Source organism: Odontesthes bonariensis, chromosome 6 (assembly GCF_027942865.1).
Source record: "Odontesthes bonariensis isolate fOdoBon6 chromosome 6, fOdoBon6.hap1, whole genome shotgun sequence".
Classification (NCBI taxonomy): Eukaryota; Metazoa; Chordata; class Actinopteri; order Atheriniformes; family Atherinopsidae; genus Odontesthes; species Odontesthes bonariensis.
Window position 1 is genome coordinate 18016113 of NC_134511.1, and position 27648 is coordinate 18043760.

General features: G+C 41.6%; 3 protein-coding genes across 5 annotated transcripts; all 3 read right to left on the reverse strand.

Moving 5' to 3' along the window:
• Positions 1 to 2763: 2763 nt before the first annotated feature.
• Positions 2764 to 4370, reverse strand: gadd45ga (growth arrest and DNA-damage-inducible, gamma a). The gene is made up of 4 exons (XM_075469009.1): positions 4221 to 4370; positions 4005 to 4106; positions 3687 to 3897; positions 2764 to 3562 (listed from the first exon to the last, which is right to left on the reverse strand). The coding sequence occupies exons 1-4, from the start codon at positions 4271 to 4273 to the stop codon at positions 3449 to 3451; spliced, it is 480 nt and encodes a 159-aa protein (XP_075325124.1). The 5' UTR covers positions 4274 to 4370; the 3' UTR covers positions 2764 to 3448.
• Positions 4371 to 7138: 2768 nt separating this feature from the next.
• creb3l3l (cAMP responsive element binding protein 3-like 3 like) lies at positions 7139 to 14077 on the reverse strand. Its single transcript, XM_075467713.1, has 10 exons — positions 13954 to 14077; positions 12747 to 12887; positions 12149 to 12542; positions 11966 to 12063; positions 11707 to 11799; positions 11349 to 11455; positions 10797 to 10865; positions 9217 to 9301; positions 9010 to 9103; positions 7139 to 8903 (listed from the first exon to the last, which is right to left on the reverse strand). The coding sequence occupies exons 2-10, from the start codon at positions 12885 to 12887 to the stop codon at positions 8497 to 8499; spliced, it is 1488 nt and encodes a 495-aa protein (XP_075323828.1). The 5' UTR covers positions 13954 to 14077; the 3' UTR covers positions 7139 to 8496.
• Positions 14078 to 15456: 1379 nt separating this feature from the next.
• nim1ka (NIM1 serine/threonine protein kinase a) lies at positions 15457 to 26733 on the reverse strand. Of its 3 annotated transcripts, none has more exons than XM_075467716.1 (7): positions 26663 to 26733; positions 20535 to 21020; positions 19780 to 20123; positions 19486 to 19598; positions 17994 to 18115; positions 17754 to 17900; positions 15457 to 17045 (listed from the first exon to the last, which is right to left on the reverse strand). In XM_075467716.1, the coding sequence occupies exons 3-7, from the start codon at positions 20055 to 20057 to the stop codon at positions 16287 to 16289; spliced, it is 1419 nt and encodes a 472-aa protein (XP_075323831.1). In that variant the 5' UTR covers positions 20058 to 20123; positions 20535 to 21020; positions 26663 to 26733; the 3' UTR covers positions 15457 to 16286. The 3 variants fall into 3 exon arrangements, with proteins under 3 accessions (XP_075323831.1, XP_075323830.1, XP_075323832.1); XM_075467715.1 differs by having other exon boundaries at positions 26613 to 26727; XM_075467717.1 differs by lacking the exon at positions 26663 to 26733 and adding an exon at positions 24296 to 24592.
• Between the last annotated feature and the right edge of the window lie 915 nt (positions 26734 to 27648).

Sequence of the window (27648 nt, forward strand, 5' to 3'; positions counted from 1 at the left end):
ATTGCAGAACCTCAGCCACCTGGACTTTGGGCTACACAAAATTAGTGTAATTGGTTCACAGAAATCTAAGCAACTCAGTGCATTATCTTCCTCCATCCCAGAACGTTAAAGCAAGATAGCCAGAAAGTCCTGGCACAGTGTTGTAGATACTATGCAAATCTACACCTTTCAAGGGATGGCTTTCTATTTTGGGAAACACTCTCTGTCAACGTCAGTTAGGTAAGAAGATCAATACTGGCGCATCTGTCTTTCAGTTTGATGCTGGAATCAGCATCTTGAGTGCTGTGCTAGTTGTGGGGTTGCAAAGCAGTTATCACAATCCCCTTTCACACATTGGTGACGCTGCACTGGCACAACAAGGAGGTCAACAAGTGTATTTTCACAGGTAAAAATAATTATTGACAAGATAAATGACCTTTTAAATATCCTTTGTCAGTTCAAACAGTGTTTGTGTTTCCCACTTGTCAGGGGTAAACAGTGAAAATGATCTTCTTTTGTGACCCATGAAAATTAATGAAAAGCCATTTTTCTGTTCCATTGGAAGAAAAAGAAAATGATACCTCATGAAAGTACTACAAGTTGTTTACCACTCTTCTGTGCCAAAGTTGAAAACACTAATGTTTCTAAGTCACAGCACACATCTGTCTCGTCTCCCTCCTTCACTTTCAGTCTATCATAGCTCTAAATCTCTGGCTCAGACTTCGTGCAGACAGTCAGCTGCCTCAGCAGTCTGGACTGTTGCTGCAGGCCTTGGCACCACAGCAAACAGAGGGAGAAGATGTTTGTTAACTCAATACGAACAGCACCAACAGCAGAGAGGAAGGGTTCCTTTCCAACAGCCCGTGTTTTTTTCTTCTCCTACTTCTCCTCCTCTGTGTACACCTGTAACCAATACTTACGCAACATAAAAACTGCCTGTTGTTTTCATTCGGCCTTTCATAGAGGTTGTGATGGCAAATAATGTTGGCCTGAGAGACACAGAAAGGTTTTGGAGAACACAAAGGAAAATCTGACCCATCACAAAAAGAAAATCTATGTGACATTTATTTAAACTAGGTCAATGGTTTAGCCAGTTACAAACTCAATACTAAATTCTAACTGTGTTATATTAACCCAGTTCTGTGTTTACTTGCTCCACTGTCAACAGTTACATTCTTGACAAAATGGGTGTTATCTGGGGCATTAAATGTTACTTTCTTTTCCCCCGCCCTAAATCAGGTCAAGAGAAAAGCAGTTGCCATGGCTGCTTCTTCTTCTTTGTTTTTTTCTTTTTTTTAATGCAGAAAACAAAGGAGGCTGTCTAAAGGACACTGACCTGTTCTCCCAAATATTCCTGAATGCTTTTGGAAACATGCTAAATGAAAATATTCTGTTTCAGTTTCCATTTTTTGAATTCATCATAATCTATGCTGTTGATTACCTGGGACTTTTGCAGGTACTTTGCACTTTGTGTTTCAGCTTTCACTCACAGGCATGTTTCATGTTCAGTCATGGCAGAGATCAGAATGTGTCACCATAGGTGACTAGTAAAGACAGATTATCTGTTTGTCTTATCGGAGTGCCACAAAACTGTTAAATCCCAATCTCCCCTTTTGACAGCACATGTAATAAAAACTATAAGTTTTGTCAGCATTTCTGGTATTTTATTGAGTTTTCCCAACAGTCAAGTGCAGCAAGTGGAAATTCCCTTTATTGCAAGTCTACAGGTTGCATTTTTATGTAATTCTGCCAAACTGAAGCTTCCTCTGTTCTTAGAACACCGTGTAATTACCCGCCATCAGTCTTAGCAGAGCAACGCCCCCCCTTTGGCTGCGTGTGCTGTGCATGACTGTGAGCCCTTACATGTGCAAGTGTGTGCACTAATAGGTGTTGATTCATACTTATATGCACCTGTGTGCTCTTGGGAGAACAGACAAAGTTTTTGACCAGAGGACGACTTGAGGTGCCTTGCCAAGAAAATCTTGACGAGTTCCTCTGAAGTGTGCTCTCTCTTTGATGTGGGCCACCCATTACTGACAGCCTTTCAGCTCTGAGCCAACCGCAACACTCACACACTTCCCTTTACCTGCCACTGATGACCCTCATGTTCTTTAAAAACTTTACACCAATTCCTGTTCCTTTTCTATGATGTGTATGTGGCCGTGTCTGCAAGAATGTAAGCAATTTAACCATGTAACCATGTTTTTCTTTCTCTTGGTTAACTAGTTTTTATTATTATTTTGATATGAACATTGTACACAGCCAAAGGAAGAATCCGGGCTCTAATAAATTACACTCTTTCGTTTCCACTTGGTTGTGCCCACTGACACACTGAACTATTAGATCCAGCTGCCATTGTACAAACAAAAGACCCCCCACCCACCCAACCCCAAGTTGCAGTCTCTACTCTAGCCTCAGCAACATTGCACACAGGGCAGCTGTTCTATGAATGCTAAAAGGTTATTGTCTCGGGGAAAAAAATGCAAGTTTCAACTGTGCTGTAGCTCTTGTGCTCTGTTTTCTTCATTAACTCTTTCTAAGTAGCCCAATCATTTTATCTTTGCTTTCCTGCCACCCACATTTTACCCTTTACTTTTTTTTTTTTTTTACTTCGTTGTGTAGTAACCAATTGTGCAACACTTCCTGATTCTTCTACAATCTGTGACATCTACTGGTTCCCACATTCTGCTGCATCTGAGCTCACATTAGGATAAGATCATGCAAATGGTATGTGAAGGAGGTTAATGCACGCAAGAAAACAAACTTCTGAGAAGAGAGGAAGAGTTTGATTCCAAATGTTTTATTCACAAAAGATTTCAAATTGGTACAATTCAAATGTATATTGCATTATCCTGTCTGCATTTTTCAAAGTAAAAATAATAGTCCATGAAAAAAGTGTCACAGGTATAGTTGCAGCTCAAATCAGGATTTGTAAGCAGGGTGTCTGCTTATCCCAAGAACTTCCTGATGGCTGCGCTCAAAAAGCAAAAAGCAAAGTCCATTTAGACCCTTTCAGATGCTCCCTTTACAACCACCCTTTGACTTGTTCCCCTGTGACGAGATTCAGTCCAGCCTCCACACTTTCACAAGTCCACTGTATCTTTCTCTGTGCCCTTGAGTGCTCAGCTCCCCATGTGCCTGTTATCTGAGGCAATCACAGGGTCACTACTTAATTCACCATGCAGCACCGTCCAACTCCTTCTCAGTGTCCAACACATTTTGTGTCTACTTGACCCAAGCAACACTTGACCTCTGAACTTCAACCCTTCCACAGGGTCATCCAAAACCAACATGCCGACCCAGAATGCACTGGAAGGGTGTGCTCTTGCAGGAGGGGTTGCAGTCACAGCCTCTTAATCCAGACAAGTGAAGCAGAGAGGCTTGACCTCCCCAGCTGAAGCTCAGCTCCTTGTCTTTCTTTTGTCATCTTCATCATCATCATGTGAAGTATCTTCAGGGGAATGTCACCTCAGCGCTCTGGGAGTGTGATGGTGGGCACCCAGTCATATGCACTGCGTCTTTCCTCGCAGAACAGGCTCAGTTTGTCTAGAGCAGGGTCTTTCCAGGGGGTTGCACTGGGGCTCTGCAATACAAACGAGAGAGATATTTAGAGTCGTGCACACATGAGGTAACAATTGGCAGGATGTGTAGAGGATCAAAGAGTGATGCATGCATGATTCACTGGCTGCCAGCTCCTAGGAACGTACCGTGACAAGAATGCAATGCGCGTCCTTGGGCTCGCCGGTCTCGTCTGCACCCACGAGGTCGGCCAGGCGCTCGATGTCATTTACGCGCACCACGTTGATATCGTTGTCGAAGCAGAAAGCCTGGATGAGGGTGAAGTGAATCTGAAGCGCAATGTCACACTCGTACTCCTCATCGGTGGCGAGGACGCAGAAAGCCACGCTGTCTGGGTCACTGTGGGGAAAGACGAGAAAGCTGATCAGTGGATATCCTTCCATGCGCTTGCCCGACATGTCTCAACGATCAAATGTAATTCAGCAGTTCGTGAACTGAATACTTACACATTCATGACTTTAGCGGACTCGTAAACTCCAACTGTCAGATAGTCCTGCTTCTTAGCAGCGACCAGCAGCTCCTCCAGGGCTGTGCCTGCACTTTGCACCCTTAACAAAGAAAAACACATATGATCAGGACGCTGAGTACGTTTTCAAAGGAAGAGCAATAAAGCAGTAGCCCAAGAGCCTAAACAGTGTTGCATTGATGCATGAGATATTTACCTATCAGTGTTTTCCATTGTGTTATTTTGTCCACAGATCTCTTCCAGAGTCATAGTTATAATCCAAGCACGGTCGGGATTTTGCAGCGAACGAGAAAAAGGTTGTGTAGATCTCAGTGTAGTCTCCTGTGTTATTCTGAGCTCGGAACAGGCGGTGGGTGGCTTTATAGCCAGCTTGCGTCGTTTCTCGGCAAGGGGCGGTCTTTTCCGCGCCTGCCTTCTACCATTGGCTCCGAGCAGCCGGGCTAAGGAAAGCAAAAGTCCCCGGACGGTTTAGTGTGAACTGTTGTGACAACCCCACGTGGGGCGAAATTTCAAGAAATCCCCCCCACCCACCTCCAGTTTCTTTCTCCCTTATCTTGTCAACATCCAACATCACCTCAATGTGCAGAAACGTCCTGTTTACGGTGGACTTCACAGTCATTGCAAATACTTGTCAAATTACTGTTACGGTGAGGCATGAATCAATGTGACTTCATTAACCCCCAAGCTGTTATTTGCCTAATATGAAGACCAAACATAATATTGCAGTTATCCAAGATGTTCCCTTAGTATGATCGTGTTGGAATATCATATTGGAACAATCATATTGATTGTTGTTAGAAAACCCAGCTTATGTAGCCTATCTCCTCGGATCCCTGCTGTTTGTGGGTTATATAATTGTTATGCACCAGATGATGTTTTGCCATGAGAGACACAAGACAATGGGTCATAGCACAATACATTTCAGGACATTCAACACATATCAGATGCAGATTAACTACAGGGAAACTGACGGATCTTTATTGCGGGGGAATAGCCGAGAGTGGAATCAGTAACGAAAATTGATCTCCTCCACGATAAACACTGGAACAGTCTTTCAAGTTTTGGACTTTCCCAGCGCGGGGAAACGCTGGAAGGTTTTACATCGCGAACTTTCCCTGTCCAGCCTTCCTTTGGCCTCAATAAACAGCTTGGTGCGTGCGCCCGCGCGTGCTCTCTATCCCGTTACCCAACCTGCTGCTGTGTTTACACTCTACCAGGCAGTTACAGAACTGTCCCGCGAGAGAAAACGACAAGCCTGTCCTGACCCGAATAAGGCAGGAGTTCTCGACATGTTATGGAGGAGTGACCAAACAGCTTGTGACCGGGCACACGTCACTTTTTTTTTTTCCACTCATTGAAGAGGAGTGCTTAATTGCCGCCCTGGTTCGGCGCGTGTCGTGTCCCCCCTCGACACAAAGGCAACTTCTGCTTCACATCAGTGCGTCCTCCACCTGCCCCCAGTCCTTCCACTGCGCAAAGAGACACGAGTGTTGCGTGCGTGCGTGCATGCGCCCTTTGTGCGCCCCACACTCTTCATTACCACAATAGCCTACATTCAGTACCCCCCGGCAGATGCTCCACAGATGTTTAAGATTACTTTATTGTCATGTACACACGAATGTTAACACGAAATTCTCCGCATTTGACCCATCCAGGTTGGCACCTGTAGAACACACACATGCACACGGTCACACACTCATGGAGACAGATGTCATTCACTGGAGGCATGGTGGTAAGGGTGCCTTGCTCAAGGGCACCTCAGCCGTGGCAAGGAGGTGGACTGTAACCCCTCCAGCTGTCAGTCCACCACCAATATATTTTTGAGTGGCGAGAGTGGGAATCAAACCGCCGACCTTCCGGTTATTGGACGACGCACTCCAACCACTGTGCCACGGCCGCCCGTGCGCGAGTCCCTCCCGAAAAAGTGACACGTGCCGCGGACAGTGTCCTTTTCAGACCAATTTATTATCCTATGCTATAGTAGGCTATATGTTTATATTCGACATCTTTCGCTTTTTCAGACAGATGGAGGCTGTGTTTATGCATCGGGTGTCCAAACTTGAAAATGGCATCTATCGCAGAATGAGCAAATATATAAAGTATGCCACTGTATGACTAATTAAAACTTTAAAAAAAAATAAGTCATGATGAATATTGGTACCTCCACCTCGCCCCTACGGAATTATAGGAATGTTGCCCTCACATTAAAGGTTTTTCTTGTTAAATGATGAGTCAAACAACGAGCCGTACAGTTTGACATTTATTTGAATGCAAATGAGCGCGCCTGCATAACAATTGAATGACTTTCCCCCTGATCCACAACATCTCCGGAGCTGCGCTGAGCACAGCTGAAGTTCTACTCCGGACTGACAGCGCCATCAGGTGGTCATTCCGAGCGCGAACTTTCCCCCACTGAGAGACTAGTCTCAACACGTTGTTGAGCTCATGACTCATGACTCCAACCTCACACTAGTGATTCACTTCCCCAGCCTGTATTCCGTCCCCTCCACCGCTGAGGTGACTGCAAAGGTCAGACAAATAGATCTGTTGCTGTCGAGTCACTGAGGGGAAATGAGAACAAGCGAAAGCTTACTCCCCCACATCCTCCCCCCCACAAAAAGAAAAGAAGAAGAATAACAAAAACAAATGAAAATCCCTGCCCTCTTTAACTTTTTAGTAAGACTTGCAGAATTAGTCACACAAACAGATTTACACGTACACGTTGACCTCCATCGCTGTGTTCTTTACACTGGTCAGATAATCAAAACAGGTCTGGCAGCTGTAAGTGGTTTGGCTTTGGGGAAATCCCAGACAGGCAGTGAAAATCCCATTGGAGAACAGCCTAATTTAGAAATAGCTCTGAGTTTGAGTTAAGCACATGACTCACATTGTAATGATGAAAGGTGCAGCACACACAGTTCGAGACGTTTCTTACTGGTAAGCTTAGGTAAGCTAAGTCATGGATCTGCAAAAGAGTTACTACTAGAGTAGCAGTGAAATGTTGCTAAGGATTTGATGAGGATTTTGTCCGGTTAGCTACCAGGAATGACTTAAGGTGGGAATTTTTACACTTACCCAGTGCAGGTGCAGTAAATTAGATATGCAAAACAAACGTTTTGTTTTTGTATATATAAAAAAGGTTTATTATATATATCCAGACATGTCTTATACATAAAGAGTTCATATGTACACAAAGAGTAGCAATCATTCAATGTATTTACATTTTATTTATGGACTATTTCAAATGAGATTGCATTTGTTTGACATGATTAACACCTAAACTCTCACTGCCTGTCAAGTATTACAAAGTAGTTTCAATACAATTTGGATATCATTTATTACTGACAGTAACAAAAGGAATACACAAAAAAAATATAACAAAATGCTTCACTGGCAAAACAGGTCATTACATTTTTGGGTATACTTTTTGCAAAACAATTTACAGAGCAAATATACCAAACCCCTTATTCTTAACACACGGGTGCTAAGATATTTTTTAGACATTTATAAAGGAGAGAGCAATCCCATGACGTGGAAAAGCTTTGTAAAAGTAGACTGGAGTTAGCTGACAATAATAAAGTCAAGGGCTCGGCAGGTTTTTCTTGATCTATTCTTGTGTCTTGCTTTACTGTACAACATAAAAACAAAGCATTCCAAAATTAAAAAAGGAGCATGGATACCCTTGTTACAAGGGAAATACTAACAAACTTTACAAGTCTTCTATGTGGCCAAATGTCCTGCAATGGCTTAAGCGTTACATACAAGGGTCAAACAACCACTTTGTTCAAGCTTAATGAGAGTCAAGCAGCCTACCTTCTACAATACAATATACGCTGCTGACAAGTTTGCAGCACAAACCACTGTCGCTTCTTGTTTTTCATAATAATTTACTATGGCTGTGTAAATCAAGATTTTGGGGAGCATGTCAACGTCCGCCGGAGGCAATCAGTGAAATAAATCTCCCCCCAAAATCAGAGGATTCATTCAGAATACTATCAAGTTGTATTCTTGGAGTAAACTTCTACCAGTTCATTGTAAATTTTCCCGTTCTGGCAAAAATCAAATCTACTAGTTTTGGTCATCTGGACCATGTTGTACGACAAGGCAAGAACCCAACTACATCAGCGGCATGTGCCCTACAGCAAAGCAGACGCATACTTTAAGGTTGTACTGGCCTGATCTTTAAGTACAGTAGTTTACACTGCAGACATGTTAATCTCTCTCCAGTTTTTTCTTCCCTCTGGAGCAATGGAGTTAGCGCAAAGTGCAAATAAAGTAACCGAACTAAATAAGAAGACTGTTCTTATTTAGGAAAAGCAGTGGAAAACTGGTGGATCCTATATGTGGATAAATAATGTTTATATTTCCCTTCCTCTTTTTTTATTTTTTATTTTCTCCTAAGTTTCAAGTTCCCTCTGATACCATTAGAAATATGGCTCCCTCTGCTGGTTATTTTGATCAAAACGTCCCAACTACATCTCATCAGAGCGGTGCTGTTGTAAAATGACTGATGGCGCGCTTCGATCTATCCAGTTATCCTTGGATCCTGGGACTTCGTATGCCACAGCGGATGCTACTACAGCATCAATGGATCCTTCCTGTAAGGGCCCTACGGCGCCTGCTGCTCCCGGCTTCAGCTCTGCTGCCTGAGCAGGAATGGGGAAATCTGCCGAGGAGTTGCTGTTGATGCCTGTTTCCGAGTCAGGTTGTTCCACCCTCTCGTAGTCAGGGGTGTGATTTTTCTGACCGCCCACAAATATGGCTTTGGTGTTCTCCACTGGTAGGGGCACTAAGACGAGGTCCTCCTCCTCCTCAGGCTGGAGGTAAGATACGACATCTGTACTTTCTGGTGGCACTGAGCGCAAAGTCCGGGAGATGACTGCATGTGCACAGGTGAACGACATTATTAGAAAACAACAGGCACAATAAAACAGCTCTGTAGGCAATCTAAGAAGGCAAACCTTTTCTGGTCTGACAAAACTTACTGGAGGTAGGTGTGTAGACCTCTTTTTGTTCGGCGTTTCGACCAAATGGATTGACCGATGGGAAGATGATGAGACAGAAAGACAGCAAGAACACCTGGAAGCCAAAACCAAAGAAAAAAAATGAGGAAAAATACCGTGGGAAAAAAAAAGAGCTTGACATTCAAAACAAGCACAACGAGAAAACACAAAGAAGCTAAAAATATTTACCATGACACAAGTGCTGGTTGTGCTGGCCTTCAAAGTCGACATCTTCACTATAGCCTGAAGTTTCCTCAGTTGCTCTATCAAGGATCTGTAAGAACCAGGAGGACAAATTCAAATTTTTTAACTTTACCTTAAAGGGGAACTCCGGGGCATTTGAAGTGCGTTTCCATTGCTAGAGGTTGTCAAATACTGATAGTAGGACGCAGAGAGGTGCGTATCTGCGCTCCCTGTGTGGAGATCGCTCTGTCCGCTCAGCCTGTCATGCGAGGCTAATACGTGGTGGCTAAGGGGCAAGCGCTAACCCTTCCACGTAAAACAACAACTTGCACACTGCAGAAAAGTCACACCACTTTATAAACCATCCGACAATAAAGTCACAAGCCTTACCATCAAAACCAAATGCATGGTTCTCACATTACTGGCATGGGGACGTTACAAAACAACTTTATAAACAGCATGTAACTCACCGGCTGGTTGTAGGCTCGCGCATGTGAAAGCCCAAAAGAGTCGATGGAGAATAATCCCATTTACAAAACAATTATATTCTCTAGAAAAACTGCGTTCAAGTATTTAAAACATTACAACAATATTACTGGGCATGTATTGTTGTAATGTTTTAAATACTTGAACGCAGTTTTTCTAGAGAAGATAATTGTTTTGTATATGGGATTATCCTCCATCGACTCTTTTGGGCTTTCACATGCGCGAGCCTACAACCAGCCGGTGAGTTACATGCTGTTTATAAAGTTGTTTTGTAACGTCCCCATGCCAGTAATGTGAGAACCATGCATATGGTTTTGATGGTAAGGCTTGTGACTTTATTGTCGGATGGTTTATAAAGTGGTGTGACGTTTCTGCAGTGTGCAAGTTGTTGTTTTACGTGGAAGGGTTAGCGCTTGCCCCTTAGCCACCACGTATTGGCCTCGCATGACATGCTGTGCGAACAGCGCGATCTCCACACAGGGAGCGCAGATTTGCACCTCTCTGTGTCCTACTATCAGTATTTGATAACCTCTAGCAATGGAAACGCGCTTCAAATGCCCCGGAGTTCCCCTTTAAGTGTTATTACACATAAAGACAGTAGAATGCTAAAGTCCTTTTTACAATAGTTAATAAACCCACCAACACCTGTCAACATCTGACTCTGCATTACATGTGAAATATAATCATCTCTAGCTCGGCTCAACATCAGTTGAAACACAATATCTTAGTGCACACACCGATTTTCTCACATTTTCTGGACAGAAACGCAGGGCTAGCGACCACACAACTCAGCCACCATGGCTGATGCACCTCTCTATTGTCTCGGTCTCCCTGAGCACAGACCTTATAAAGCTCTGCTGTGTGGTGCTGACGTCCGCGCTCCAGTCAAAAGTAGAAACTAACCCGAATATTTCAGAGTTGTGGTCATCAGAAACACAGTCTGCAGGATGCAGTGTAACGTCTTCCCTTACGTTGTCGTAATGACAGCAAACCCACTACTGCATTCAACGGGAAGGGCTTCAATTGGCTTATTTTAGATGGTGTACCCAGGTTTAAAAGCAAAAAAAAATGTTTAAACAATCTTATTTTGGACCTCTTACATGTTCTGTTTCTGAAGCATCTGGACTTTCTTCTGGAGTTCCAGGTTGTGTGCGGTGCAGATGGCCACCCTGGCAAAGACATTGAACAATTAGCGCGTTTATTCAGACTCGCACATATCTAACGAATCAAATCATTTTAAGACAATCAGTAAGTCCAAAGCAGGCGCTGCACAGGCACCATTATCGCCCAGCTCTTCAAGATCTCCTTTCAGGTTTCTGTTTCTCTTTTTGCTTTTTCCCTTTGATTGATTAACCACAACCTCTCAAGTATAAATGACTACGCTGCTAAAAACACATCAGGAGACTCAAGCTGCAACAGTTCAGTTGTAAGAGAACCAACCAGCTACTATTCTGATAAATAACGTCAATCCTTGATAATGTCAATCCTTGATAATGTCAATCCTTGCCTACTTCCAGAAAGAAAAGCCGGTTGCTACTATTTGCTCTACATTGTTATTCAAACTACAAATATAACAAATCACAATTTCTGCATACGTAAACATCAATTAGGAAATAGTTGTCTCTTTTTTGTATAAACTGCCTAATTCTCACCTGTTTTCTAGTCCATCGACATACACTTTCTTCTTCTTGCGGCTCTCCTGAGCAGACTGCTTGTTGCGGATCTTCCTCCTGACCCTCTTCAAAGTCCTCTCCTCAGCCTGTTACACAGAGTAGAGTAGGCTTTCACCAGATTGTTGACAGAAGTATAGGAAACAGTCTTAAAAAAAAAAGTTTTGTTCATCCAAAGAAAGCAGAGTTAGTTCAATTTTTTTGTCCAATATCACGAAGCCATATAACAAGGACATTCCAGTGTTTTTAAACTGCAAAAAAAAAACACTTTTAAACTGCTTAGTGTGTTAGTAATGAACCCCCTCAGCTTAAGTAAATACAGATATAACCTGAACGTTACCTTTGTGAGAGGCATTTGTGTAGGAATGGTAACTCCCTCTTTTGCCAAAAGCCGCTTTTCCTCGTCAGAGAGAACAATCTCTTTAAACTGGAACTACATGGAGCAAGAACGAGGCAAAAAAAAGAAAAGGTTAACTTTTCTGCGTTTTCAAAATAACGTCAATATCGTGCATCAGAAACCATCTTGCGAATAATACACGCCAGACAATACAGCCACTTGCAGTCTACTTGGTTTGGTTACGGTAGCAAGAAAAACTGACCTCATCCGCTTTGTTTGGCTGTGTTGAATCCTCTATCGCCAAAGTACATGGCACCTCACTGGTGATGTCCTCCTCCATTGCGTCACTCACTAGATCATCTGTCACAAGAAAATGACTCATTAAAACATTTTACATTTTAAAATGATTGATTTACATATTTTAGAGCTCTTTGGCAACAAATACCCAGATCAATGAAGACATCCGTGTCTGGCTTCTCTGCCCTCACGCTCTGCAGCATGTCCATGTCTCTGGCTACGCTCTGCAGCAGAGAGTAGCTGTGATCTGCTTGGACGGTTAAGGCCTCGAGGTTCTCCATTTGCAGCTCTCCAAAGGTCAGAGCAGGATCAGAGTGCCCCGGGCTGGCCTGAGAATAGCAGGGACTGGGCACAACCTCGCTGTCACTGCCCTCAGGACTCGGGCATCCTGGAAGATTTCCGTTTCCAGCCCCTGTGCTGCTGTCGTCAGAAATGCCGCTGTCGCTCCCCAATGGAGAATGAGAGGGATAGATTGCTTCCATGTTGTCCTCACCATCTAGCAAGCTGGACAGAAAATCTTCCGTATCCATACCTGCCAGCATCTGAGAGACAGAAATACACGGTTAGGTTCTGAAAACCACAAGAAAACACTAAGGCCAAATAAGAATGGATATTACAAAAAGTAAATCCCAATAGCTACACTTTGATACTTTTATAAATGAAGAATGTGGTTAGATGGGGTGATGGCCAGCATTCTAAGCAGCTTCATTCAAGAATGATTTTCCTGTTCTGTGAATAAGCCTTACATCTTGTTCAGACAGCCAGGATTCGATGAGCCCATTGGCTTCAGGGAAAAAGGGCTCAGTGGATCCATCTTCTCCATCCTGGAACAGCAGCCCTAACAGTTCTGCTCCATCCATGTCTGGAAGGTCCGCGGCGACTGACATCTACGCAAAGCAGCAGATAGACCACAGAACGTCACACTTTTGCCTACAATGCTGATATCATGCAAGCAAAACAACATTGTTGGAGGAGTGTTGGGTGTTGTGGTGGTGGCAGCAGTTTGAAAACGTAATTGAAGATTTAGCAATCAATTGAATGTTCAGGTATAAGGCATTAAAAAAAAAAAAAAACATTTATATATATGTATTTATACATTACATAGCCTACATAGCTGTAGATTAAAAGCAGTATCTTTGGGTTTTGGGAGTGATGATTGGACAAAACAAGCATTTCTAGTTTTTCTACTACTACCATGTGGCAAAAGGATGCCGGGTAAACGGTCCCTTTCACGAGATACTGCAACGGTTGTCTTTGGCTCCACGTGGAGGCTTCAGGGGCATGTGCAGAAAATCCCGATCGATTAGCTGCAAACATTTCTATTAATTTATCCGTTTTAATGGGATGAAACAGAACTGATATCACGTCCACTACAGCGACTGATAACACGTACTGCAAATCCATAAACGCCCACGGTGTTGCGTCACGTCTACAGTCCATCATGACCTCATCCTTTAACGAGCCCCGCCCCCACATCCTTGTCACGGGTTCTGAATGCAGTATCAAGTGTCAAAACAAATACGATGTACTGTATAACCATGGGCTCGCAAAAGGAAGCTAAAATTGAAAATGTCAAAAAAAGCACACACATATATGCTGACCAGTCGATACGGTTGGATTTTTTTTGTTGTTGTTGTTGTTTTTTTTAATGTGAATATTGTATTGCAGTGTGGCGTTAGAATTAAACGAAAAATAATAATAATCCTTAAGGCATGAGGAAAAAAATGTTCGTAAGCCTTTAATTTCGTAGTCTTAAAAGATGCTGCAACGTGAGCAAGTCTAATATTGCAGGAGGCAGGAGACGTCTTAAAGGCCAACATCGACTTGTCTGCTCTTAACGTTCGTCCAATAATCCTATCATTATAACAATCTACTGAGGGCGTAGTCCCTCGTGCCATCACACATACGGACAAGCATTCACGAAGAATTATGTCTACATGTGCATTTTCTTACCGCTTGATGACAGGAGCCAAAATTGAATTCGAGTGAGTGTGTCCGAAATTCTTTTGGTCTCTACTCAGCTTCTCTCTTCTGCTATCGTCTACAGTCACAGTGCTTACTTCCGAAACCACCTTCCAACGAGGCAAAAAATGCGTCATCACGCAAAGGCGGATGTGAGTTCAGACGTAGTCTTCCTTGGTATGTCTGGGAAATGTAGTAAAATGCTTTCTGAGTTCTGAGTAGAGCTCTTAAAGGATAAGACCGGTTTTTTGACATTGGGCCCTTGATTTCACATTATAACATGATGTTCTACTCACCCCTGCTTGTTGTTGAACATTTGGAGCTGTTCCGAAGATATTCGCGAGGCGTCTGGCTGCTCTCTTGAGATATTCGGCCATGAAACGGTTTCCTATGGGCAAGTTTATACAGGCACAAACTATGCTGTTTATAATTTATTAATTACTGTACACTAGCACTGATAACGTGGAGGTGCGTCGCTTACTTAAAAAAATCCGGGTTATTGTAATTTAGATTTTTTTGTCGTAAAGTGGGTGTTACTGACGTCCTCCTCGTGCTACTGCCACAGACAGCCCACAGACCTGCTGCCTATTTATTCATTCGGCTAAAATTCAAAATTATTAACCCGGATTTTTTTAAGTAAGCGACGCACCTCCACGTTATCAGTGCTAGTGTAGAGTAATTAATAAATTATAAACAGCATAGTTTGTGCCTGTATAAGCTTGCCCATAGGAAACCGTTTCATGGCCGAATATCTCAAGAGAGCAGCCAGACGCCTCGCGAATATCTTCGGAACAGCTCCAAATGTCCAACAACAAGCAGGGGTGAGTAGAACATCATGTTATAATGTGAAATCAAGGGCCCAATGTCAAAAAACCGGTCTTATCCTTTAAGTTAGTGCTGCAGCCTGCAGATCTAAGTATGATACAGTGAATAAAAGTGCGTTATCTAAATCATAAATTGTTTTAAAATTGTTTTTAATTATTTTATTTGTTACTCTTTATATTCTTTTATGTATTTTTAATGCTTCTTAGACTCCCTGCTGCAATGCTTTTATTTTATGTAAAGCACTTTGAATTGTTTTGTACATGAAATGTGCTATACAACTCAATTTGACTTTACAGTTTAAGTGAATGCACATTGAGGATAATTTTCTAGCGCATTTAGAGTCAAATTAGACAGTGAGCATTTCATGAAGTGATATGTGTTATTGCCATTAACAAATACTAAAGCATCACATGGCTTAAACAATATATTTAACGTCGGGATTATAGCATTTTATTCTGCTTTATTTTTACTTAAATGTTGTGTGTACTGTATTGATAATTGTGACTGTCTGTAATATTGTGTTTGTTTGAAACAAGTCCCTCTTGATAATGCATCTCAGCAAGATGACCTAAAAAAAGATGAAATAGTAATACATTCAAAGAAACGAATGCAATTAGTTTCACTTTTATTTCAGTCAGCGTATTAGCAAGGACATAGCATCATACGACTAAAACCTGACACTTGAAACCCATACAGGATTTTTCTCAGTCATGTGAGAAAAAAAAGACACTTAAAAAAAAAAAAGATTTTTCCAGGTGAAGCAATAACTCTGGTGGCAAGTAAATTGGTATTTAACTTAATGTAATTTATTGTCTTTTTCTTTTTTTTTCCAGGGGAAAACATTGAGGTCGGTGATGTCCAACCAAACAGCAGGAACATCTCATAGAGATACATCACATAGGATCTGAAATTCTCCATTTCTATGATCACAAACATTTACGAAACTAATCCAACTCATTTTATATCTCATTAGAAAAAAAAAAAACTAAGGCATTGTAGACAAACTTTAGTGACACCACATTTTATTCACTGAATGCATGTTTTCCCACATTTTGGTCATATCATGTTGGCAATCTTTAACCCTTTTCCATTTGTTCCGCCTCACTGATTATTTTGGGGATTGTTCTTGTACTAAGCATAAAATGGGTGTGAGCTAAAAACATTTAGCCTACAAGATACACACAGACACACACAAAAAAATCCCAAAACATTATGTTTACTTAAATAAATCATGTCATAAGAGAAATTCAGGTTTCTGTCAGAAAAAAAGACAATAATTCACTTGCAGCAGCATTCTCACAGAGACTAATTTTACTTACAAGAAGAGAGATACTTAAGTAAGATATCCCAGGATCCAGGAGCTAAATGGGGTTCATTTTCCACGAGTTTAATTTGTATTACTGGACTGAAACACACTTTTTTATTTCTACCGAAATCCATGCAATTTCATCCCAAACTATAAAGTCAATGAATTTCCAATCAGTAGCACAACATTTTTGTCACAGAACCACACAAAGTTTGGATGTGTGCCTTAAGTTTCTGTACACTTTTAACCGTTCCTTTTTACTTGTTGCAGTTGGTACGACCTTTTGTGTGACCGCAGGAGTGTTCTCCACAACCCGTCTCTTGTGAGCACGATGTAGCAGGATCCTGTAGACGCCGGTGATGGAGCTCCTGCAGTCTTTGCCCTGATTGTTGAGGATGTGTTCTGAAGTGATTCCAAGACTCTCCAGAGCTCCCTTCACCTCAAACTCTTCCTCCAGGAGTTCAGATGGATCACTCTCAGCTAGATAGGATGGCTCAAGTTTAAAGGGTTCCATGGCACACGGAAAGTCCACTGGGAGCAGCCACTCACAGCCCATCATCTGCTCCACTGTACAGCGGTCAGATGGTACCGGCTGCAGGATTCCTCTGATCAGCCTCTGGCATGCCTCAGGCACCCAAGTGGGCAGGATATAGGCCCCATCCATGATGCATCTCTTCAGTTTGGGCACAGTGTCTGCTCTGAATGGCATGGTGCACGTCACCATAAAGAACAGCATCACCCCGAGGGCCCAGATGTCTACAAAAACGCCGACATAATGCTCGTCCCGAAAGAGTTCCGGCGCGGCATACGGTGGAGAGCCACAAAATGTGTTCAGTGTCTCATCACGACGGCTAAGAGTGCTAAATCCAAAGTCCCCCACTTTGACACAAGAGCTGTTGGCATAGAAGACATTTTCTGCCTTCAAGTCACGGTGGATAATGTCATTTTCATGCTGTAAGAGATCAAGAAAGTGCCGTTATGCAAGAAATCCTTACTTGGAGAAAAAGCCATCTAAAACCATGATTATGTAACGAGAGTACAATTATTTTAACAATAGCACGCAGATATATCACCATCAAGGTTTAATGATAACACATAGAAGACTTTGCAATTTACCGTAATCAGATGTATGAGTTCTTATCTTTTTTTAATCCAAATGATCTATTTTGGTAAAAAAAAAAAAAAAATGTTTTGCTTGTCATTACTTCCTTTGGATGCTTTATCATATCAAACACAAATTATAAGTACTACTATATGTAAGAAAATGTTTTGCTAATAACCACGAGAATTTTGTCACATATTCTAAATTTGGCTACCAGAAAGTGGAACAAGTGGAGGTTATCATTTAAGAAAAATTTATTTCTATTCATTTCCTTGCTGTCACACAGTCAGCAACAACCGTTAATTTTCTAATTATCATAAGGGCTTCACAAATGTTTTACATGAAATTCATTACTATTTTAGTAGTTAGGAAATAGCGCTTCATTTGTTATAACAGTTAAACTGAGGTCTCATGTTACTCTCCTGTTGTACTCTCGGTTGTCATTTTCATGGTCAATATCAGGATATTGTCATATAACTGAATGGAAACTAGTGTTCACTGGTGTTCACAATCACATTTTGTTTTTTGTGGATTCAATACAAGCTCACATGTAGATACCATGTGTTTAACAGCAGAGAGGATCTGAGCAAAGACAATCTTGCTATCAGTGTCAGAAAGTTTCCCCTCTGTAGTGATCTTGGTGTAGAGCTCCCCTCCACCTGCATGCTCCATCACCAGGTGTAACCGTGACAGAGTCTCAACCACCTAAAGAGGATTAAAGCACAGGGTTAATCATGCATCTCAGAAAGAAAAAGACTGAATGTTAATGTACTGCTTAAAGAGAAGTTTGAGGCAAACCTCGTAGAGGCGTATAATGTTGGGGTGGTGTAGTTTCTCCATGCTGGAGATCTCTCTGGACAGCAGCCTCTGAGTCTTCTGATCAAGCTTGGTTTTGTCTAAGATCTTGATGGCCACTTTGTCTAATGATACCAAGAGACACGTTTATGGTCAGTGATATGTGACATGACAAAATGACAGAAATAGTTTAAAATGTCATTTCATTTCACTTTACGGAAAAAAAAGCAGATCTTTTAAAAACTTGGGATACAAGTTCCCACATAAATAAGATATTCTTTTCAAATAAATGACACAAGAACTAGTATCTAAATCTTGATGAAGCTGGAGCCTGGTACCACTTTGCAAACAAGAAATTGCCCCTAAAGCGACCAAAACTGATGCTCTGCTCTAGTTAATTTGATGGAGGATTAGCTGCCCTCAGAATCCAATTTTCTTGATTATGTTCTCTTCAGGGGCTCAATACCCCCTTTTAGCACTCTCCTTCTGTCTTTTGTTGACCAGGGGAAAGTGCTCTTTTTCTGTCATTATGCAGTGACTCCAGGTACAGAGATACAGAGGGTTAAGAGACCCAGTGATGATTAAAAATGACAAAAAAAACAGAGTGCTAAGCAGGTGCGTTGTTTTGTGATCTAATTAAATTTACCACCTTTAAAAGTGTGAAGAAAATATTGTACAATTGTCATGAAAAAAAACTACAAATGCAGTTTTACAATGATATTAATGTTTAACATATTTCAAACTTGAACACATGAGATATTGGCTGAATGGCTGTAAATGAGTCATATAGATGTGTAAACATGTGTAAACAAATGGTGTTTCAGTATGCATCATTAAGGCTGGCATTAGGCTCCATTTCAGACATTTCAGCATCATTTCAACATCGCTGTCAATAGGAGCATTCAAAGTCTATTGCTGTTCATATCGTTTTTGACTAAATGAAATCACTTACATGCACACACACACACACAAACTTATATAATACAGATAAGCCAAGCAAACAGTAAAAAAGACGTAACCCTTAAAACACAGAGCTACACGCTAATTTACATCTCCCTCTGTACCCTTTGATGAGGCATGCAGCAATTTTAGCCGTCGCTAAGGAAACTGGAGATGTCTAATCAATCCATCTGCTCAAAGGCAGCAGACAGACTGTCTCTTTGTGGCTGATTCAGCCCCCTGGCCAGGCCCACATCGCTTTGTTGGTGAATTTCTATAAAACGGCACACTCTTTTAGTGTCTCAGTCTGTTGACGGAAACAGTTTATCAGCCAACTTATTACTTAAATCTAATACACAGCCAAAGTGAATGTGTGCTTACCGAAAAGTTTTCTCTCACTTCCTTTCAACATCAACTATTAAATCAAAATGCTTTGGCTCGTGTTAGAGTCTAATAAATGAGTCATGTCAATATAACATTTTGCTTATGTTTTCATTTGCCCCATTCAGGAGTCATAAGTACAGTTGCATGGCGTTGATGGATGGAAGGGTTTTACCTTTTGTGAGAGCATGAATTCCAAGCTTGACATGGGAGAAATTTCCACATCCAATCTCTCCACGAATCTTGTAGAAAGCAATTCTTCTGCCTACAGTCAATTCACGGACCACTCTGAAAAAAAATGACATAGCAAAAGATATAACACCAATATCTTATGATTTACTGGTGAAACCACCAAAGAAAGAATCGTACTCCCTCGGAAGTCAGACCACTCAGAAAGAATACTCCTATCTAAAATCCTTTCTGACCACAAAGGACGGAAAGGTTTTCTGCCTCATCTCTCAAACCCTACCTTTCATCCTGGCACATATCCAGGTTAAGCCTTTCCAGGGGAGTGAGGCGACGGACGGTGGCCCCTTCATCATCTGTGTTGATGTCAGAGCTGTCATGGCGGCTCCAGCGGCTGTACCTTTGGCCACTAGTGACCACAACAGTGCCTCCAGCAGAACCTCCAGAGTCTCTGTTAGACTCCCTGGAATCGGTCCCAGAAACTGAGCTGTTCCCAGCGGTGCCTGCTGTCCCAGCCCCTGTCCCCTCTGGACTGCTTTCAGAGGGGCAGACAGCAGTCATCCTGCAAGGGATGCCCAGTGTGGACAGGCTTAGCTCATAACTGAGAGTGACAGAAGACTGGATGCGCTGTAAGAGAAAGCCATTCTTTGACTTAATTTCCTATTATAGAAAGGAAAGTCTGGATAAAATTGTTCTGATGATATATTTTGTGCTACCTGTGACAGACTGCTTGCAGCCCACTAAAATATCAAATAAGTATAACAACATATGGTTTTGATATACGCTGTTAGTTATAAGACTGTTATTGGCTACAGTAGTAGTGTTCCTCATTTTACAATGTGTACACAACAGCAATGGTATAACAGACAGCAGCATTATTCACAGGATGTATCAAGAAACTACATAACATAAGCAGGTAGCCAAAACATAGCCGTTATGTACCCATGTAGGTAATATACTGATTCAACTATAATAAGACAGATCCAATGTAATGGCTGATATTAAGTAAATTTCTTAAAGACAAAAACCTTGACTTACCTTTGGATATGTGAGCCATTTACAAGGTCAATCCTCGACCAAATCAATGATAATTAGACAAATGTGCCGATAAACACATGTTAGAAAGGGCTCCTTTCTCTCTGTATGACAAATGAACAGGACGACACCAGGAGTCCAGGTGCATGCTTTATCCAAAACATCCCAAATGCGTTGCAGCTGAAGTTGTGCTGGAAGTGGCTGTCATCATTCAATACATTTCATCTGGTTTGTACTGTACTACTCCTCACTTCAGGCTGTTGAAGAAAAGGTGACGGGGTCAGAGATCCAATAAACATTGTGTTATGGGATTCAGGCTCACTGTTGTCTGCGGGTGCTTATATGGACTCTGTTGAGTCTTCAGAGTATAAATAGGCCACGGGGTGAGGAGGAGGGAGGAAGAGGTGGATGTGGGAGGTTGAAGTTAAAGATGTTGAACAGATGATAGTGTCAGGGTGAAGCCATGGGGGCGGGGGGTAGCAAAACAACCTGGAATGAAGCACAAGAGATGAAGAAATTTTAATAATGTCTTTTACAGTTACATTGGGGCCACAATAGCGTCTCCTTTTTAGCAACTTATTTCTTGTAGGTTTTGCAATGCATGTTTCTTACATTGATGTATGTCAGAACTTCCTTTTGGTAATTTTGTGGATTTACTATCGGTCAAGCATCTCTGCAATCCTAGCAGCAAACATGTTTTTCCACCCTCTATATGGTAAAGTATGTGTGCACAACTTGGCGTGTGCCTACTGCCTATGCAGTATCTGCTTGAATGTCTGCTACAATGCATTGCATTTCTTAATTTTTTAGCAATCAGTCCTGCTCACAGGATGCAGGCTGCGGTCGCCATGAGAGCCAGAGTAAACAAATCAGAGAAGACACAACTTCAAAAACCTGCATGACTAATCGTCACCATCTAAAATGCAATGCGACGACTCTCGCTCGCTCCTGTTTGTTTTTGAGGTTGTATAAGATTGTAATTAGGTGATATGCTGCTCTGAGAACAAAGCCCTAACAAAGTCCCATGACAGGGAATAGAAAGGGTGAATCACAGATGAAAATGAGCCATGATTACGCAAACTGATATTTTTTTCCCAATGGTGGTAACTTGTCAGCGAAAATACATTAATTATTGCATTCAATTATTTTAAACAGGTTTTCTCAGAATTACATTGTAAAGGGATTTAATTCAGATGCCATCTGATGGCTTAGTCTCTGATTTGTAAGTGAGGCATGCGTGAAACCAATTCAACAGGATTGCTCTGAAGGAGCCCAATTTATCTTTGGTGAACTGAATCTCAATATCTGCTGTTACTGTTTCTTAACAGAATGATAGTGTGCACACTAAATACATCAACCAAGCTTAAAAGTTGACTGTTTGGATTGACATCAGAACTGAAAATATAATAAAATATAATAAAGTGAATGGTACTCATTACCAAAACTACAAAATACACCCCAGGAGGTAAATGCGCAGAGTTACATAGAGTTGCCCATTCAAAGATTTAACACAATAGTCAATGAGCTTTCAGCTGCGCAAAAGAATCAGAAAAAAAAAACAGTAATCCAGCATAATTCATTATGCACCAGAAATAATCATTAGCAGTTACTTTCCGATAGGGACACTTAATCCGATTAAATAACAGCGCTCATCCAGCATTAATACCACCGACAGTGGGACAGTGACACAAACCAACATGCTTACTGGTTATAACACCACTGGTGAGATTAAGAAAATATTGTCTGGAGAAAGTCAGTGATTTGTAATAACTTCAAAAAATTAATTAGGATAAATCCTAAAAAGCTAAGAGAGGGATATAATAAATCTACAGGTTTGGCATATGTCTGTGAAATTGTAAATAGCTGTCTGGGCCCTAACTGAGTACAACATTGGGTTGCCAACTGAAACAAACTGTCATGTTATTGTTGGTCTATTCACTACCTGCCAGCCAGTACAGCCTCATGAGTGTTAAAAACTGGATGGTCTGGCGGCATGGTTCAATGACTTGACAGTCATATATAAACTTAAAAAAAATGAGTCTCTGCCAAAATTTTCACTGTTGTCAAAATATTACAGTGCTTAGCTGTATTATACAACGTAACAACATATTTGCGCCCCATATTTATAGACCTACATCTCTGTTATGGACGGACAGACGTTGCACTGAGTGCAACTTTGAGAACTTTGAGTCAGTAAAAGGCGGATAAATACATTTTTACAGGTTTATGTGGTTTCCATGTGATTTGTTTCTGTTAAAACTAGCTTTTACCTCTGAAATATCTACCTGACCCCAAAAAAAGAACAAACGATACTCCATTCGTGCAGTGGACTACACCAGGCTGAAATAGAATAAAATGCTGATAATGGCAATGCAATTTTCAAAGCCACTGTTTTCTATGCTGTAAGGTGAGAACATTTAACCATGAATTAGGTTTGACCTGATATGAGAAAATGTGACAAAAATGTTTCCATTAAAGGTTACTTTAACACGATGTACCGCAGAGTATAATTCAGTATTAGTGGTTTCAAGGCCTCTGCATTAAGATGAACAAATCAATCTTGAAGCCTTGCATGGAAATCAAAGCAATTCGCCTCGAGTCTTCCAGCCTTCAAACAACTTCCTGCCATTTCACCATGAATATTTGTGCATTGATCTCAGCAAGCCTAACAGGAGTAGCTAAGAGAGGAAAAATCTCCCCTTTACAGCACAAAGCAACATGCGCTGCCTTTTATGTGTGTAAATAAAAAGACTAAAGGACAACCATGCATTAGATAAATAGATCATTAAAATGACTTGAGCAAGAGTTCTGGAACATAGTCACCATCAAGAATGTATATTTTTCACTGCAGAAAAATAATTACTTAATTTATTAAAATATTTAATCAAAATATAAAACTTCTTAATAGAATATTAGAATGTATAATTAAAATTGATCTGACAGTGAGGGAAACTACCTGCCTGGACCTACTTCTATCTTCAGAAGGGGTCTGATCGCTATTGTTGCTGAGATTCGCTTTGTACTTTGTTTGCACTGGATAACATGTCGACCCGGTTGCTTGGTAATGGAAACCAATCAAATGCATTTGTTTGTCTTCATGTCAGGCTAAGGATTATGCATTAACAAGAACTGAGAACAAATGGAGACAACACATGGTTATATTTACAGGTAAACAGTGCACGAATGGACTGAAAGCACACGGATACAAACAGAAACAGTGTCCCAGTGGAAGAATTAGAGACCTTGCAAACATACTGCAAAGTTTGTCCGATTACCGTATGTATTCAAGCTTGAGTTTCTCGACTTTCTTTATAAGTGCATACACTTTTTTGCCTGCTAGACAGGCCAAGCGAAGCAACTTTATCTATTAAGTTGCAATACCGTTGCAGAGTATAAACAAAGCTGTATTACAAAGATGTTTTTTTCATTTCTCAAATCCAAACAAGGCGGAGTTATTGTGACACTGTGCTTTGTGTGGGTCTCCGCCTCTTATACAACCTATACTCTTTCTCACCATGCACAGAGATAGTATGAAAACAATGCAAATGCGTCAGCTGACACAAAAACACAATTCTGACTAAAAAATTAAATAACCATTTCACCTCCATGCGTGTTATGTGCTAAGGACAGAATTAAAAACAAATCTTTGAAGTAAAAAACTGCAAATGAAATCGCTGTTTATCACAAATAAGCTTTGACTCCACATATACAGACAGACAGCCCCTCATCAGCAAACACAATCAGCTTGGCTCCTGCTTACTCACCTCACCATCAGTCATTTGTGTGAGAGTCCCTGAAGACAAAACGTGGAGTTTGCCTGATGCACTGCTGGCATAAGCAACCTCTTCACACCTTCCAACAACGGAAAACTCAAGAGCCCTTCCACAGCAGCTGCAGATCAATTAATTGCTCTTGCCACCTGTTACGTGCCTCCCTTCACCAAAACCCATTTCGTGCACTCAAACACACAAGGTGAGAGCAGAGAGAGGCTGCTCCTTACGTCACCAGCGAGTTCCCCCTCTCTGAAAACCCCTTATTTTGCCTCCAGCTCACTTCACATCTATTCCCTCCATCTGCCTGTGCTTGGACGCACTCAGGCAGAAAAAATAAGCACACATTCATACAACCCACAGACGGAATCATATTTGTGTAAAAACAGACACACCGGTTTGCACAAAGCATGCCTGTGTGCTAATGGAGATGCGCAACTGAGAAGAATAAAAAGCTTAGCAGTGGAAGAGCTACAACAATGAAGACTATGGGCCTTAGGAACACAGAGGTGGGCCTCTCTGGAATCTATGGAGCAAATATTTCACACCCCCCCTCAGAAAAAAAAAAAAGAGACTGACCTCTAAATCCCTTCCCTCCAAAAACAAAGCTGTACAGAACTTTTGGGGAAACTGAAGATAGTGCATTAAAAAGACTCGTACAGAATAGCTGTCTTATGAAACAGCCCGTTGACATCAATGCAAAATACACAAGCAGGACAAACACTCTACGAGAAATTTTTGTGACAACTCAGCCATGGGTTTTTCTGTGGGTCAGCAACATTATTAAAAATCTAAAAAGCTTAAATGTTTTACTACATGAAACATGCAGGTCAAGTAAAGCTTGACCAAAGACTTGATCCTTCTCTTTAAACCCACATAAAGGACACTAGAGTTTGGTCTTTTAATGCAGTTTCCCTGCTTATGTAAAAACAACAACAACAACAAAAAAACACTGTTTTCCCTGTATTTGGCAATATGGAACACACACTGCTATATAAGCAGCGACATCTCTGTGAGCAGCACAAAAAGCGATGTCTCTGAGGCCTCAACAAAGTTACCATGACACTGTCGGCAGGGAGCACAATAACATAACAATGCTGTAGACACTGCAAAGCCTGCATCTGGTGGTTCCAATCTAGATCCGTTTATTTCTTCCGGCTTTAAAGAGCTGTCTGAGTTTGCATGTCATTCCAAATCAACACATCAAAGAGGCTTGCATGAAAGTGAAATCACACGAAGCGCAATGTTTCATGTTCTCTGACCAATTGATCATCAAAAGAATACAATTAAGAACAGATTTCACTCAGGTGCACATAAAAAGAACCCCCCAAAAAAGGATGATTGTGCTTTAAAATATATGGAAATATATTCACCAGTCCTTAATTGAGAAGAATCATTAAGAATCCTTTCTGATGCACTTAAGGATCATCTGCTTAATTGTTAACATTTTCAAGCTATTTACTTCTCAAAGGGGTCAAACGTCTGCGTACTGGGTTGTTAAAGACACTAAATGAAGTATTACGAATTTATGGTAAAATAACTGTGATGCGAACATCTGTTTCCTACTGACACAAGTCATCCCTCTCTCACAAAGCATAAATAATCCATCACTGAGTCAGCAGTTCAAGTTTCAGACTATGCACTTGATCATATTCCTAAGGGTTGCTCATCTTTGCATTTTTCCTGCAACATGCGATTCAAGTCAGTGTCAATGTTTGGCATTGTCTCAGTTAAAAAAAAAAAAAAAAAAAAAAGCATTGTCAGAGTGCAACAGGTGCTATAGACGGCACGTTTTGCTGCCATCAAACCTGTTCAAAACAGGGAGAGAAGTTATGTGGAGTCATGGTAGATCCCAAAGTTACACTGTGCGCGTGTCTGCCGCGCGTGTGCATGACAACCTGGTCACTTGTTATGACCAAATCAACCGCCTCACAGGACTACAACACCACAAAACAATCGACGAGAAAATAAAATTAATCAAGTGTGCTCCTCGTTTTCTTTTAGTTTAAATGTCCGAGCTCTACCGTGATTAGCTCTACCAGGCATACAGGCGGTTCGCGAGCCTGCCACGAATTAAAAAGATGTATTTTCTCAGCATCATGCAAATTACTAAATAAAAGCGTTCGTCCAAGGAAATGACTCCACAAGTGGAGGCGGTTGAGTACTTAACCTGCAACCAAGGATAGTCAACAGTTAATATCCCCTGCAGCAGGCCATTATCTGTGAGACAAGCCATTCCTTAATATAACCATACGGTACGAAAACAAACAAAAAAAAAAACACATATGTGAGACGTGAGAATTAATCTTACTTGGGTGTGTACGGTATCTTCACGGGCCCCTGGCGAGTGTGTTTACCGACCTTGCAGTCAAGTCCATCTCTCTGATGCCCGGTGACATTGGGAGCCCTGGCTCTGCTGCAGCTGCTCCCCGGTACAGTCTGTTGTGAAGGAAAATCCGCTTAACGAGCAGAAGGATGGGCGAATCAACGGCGGCGCGAGGAGACCACCGCGCGTCGTGTGTCCAATCAGAAGCGAGAATTAGAGCCAATTTATTTCAGTACCACAAGAGCTGTCCTAAGCTCTGTGTGCTGGCGGGGCGACTCAAAAGGTAACCCAACCTGCCCGTGTCACGCACCGTGCTGCTTGAACCGGCCACGAGGGCAGCAAGAGGTTCAAGGTGGGGTCAGGGGAGCAGCGTGGGGCTATGAAAGCTGAGGCGCGTAGATGAATGATTCATCCACTGCTGACATGGGGTTGATGGCAGTCGTTCATCTACAGTAAATGCATAGCTGCAGTGAAGTTTTTGACACTTTTTTCATTGCGCAGGTTTGGTGATGAGTGGTTGATTTTTTTTTCGGGATGGTGAGACGTCTTACCAGAGAGCTCTGAAACCTTTCTGCAGGAAAGAGGCATCAGCTCAATGAAGTGACCGATCCAATCGGAAATTTGCGGTGGAAATTGAGAAACCATGACAAGGTCTTTACTGCAAAGCGGATCCATTAACAGCTATACCAGAAAGCTGGAACCGAAGAAAAGCGTTTTTCATAAGTGAAGGTCTCAAATAGTTACTATCAAAGACTGCCCCCCCCCCCCCCTCCCTCAACATTATTTAATTTTTCCCTTGTGAATAAGTATCTTTTTTCCTTTACTTCATCTGAAAAAACATACTTTTATGCAATTATGTAAGCAAGACCATTAGAAATATATGCTTCCGACTTGTTTTGAAGTCCACTGACATTTTGTTATTCACATTTCTAGGCTGGAAACTGGAGCAGATACCGCAGTTCGCGACTTTGGTTTGCAGTTGTTCACCACAGCCTTTTGCTTTATGGTCGCTTGACATATG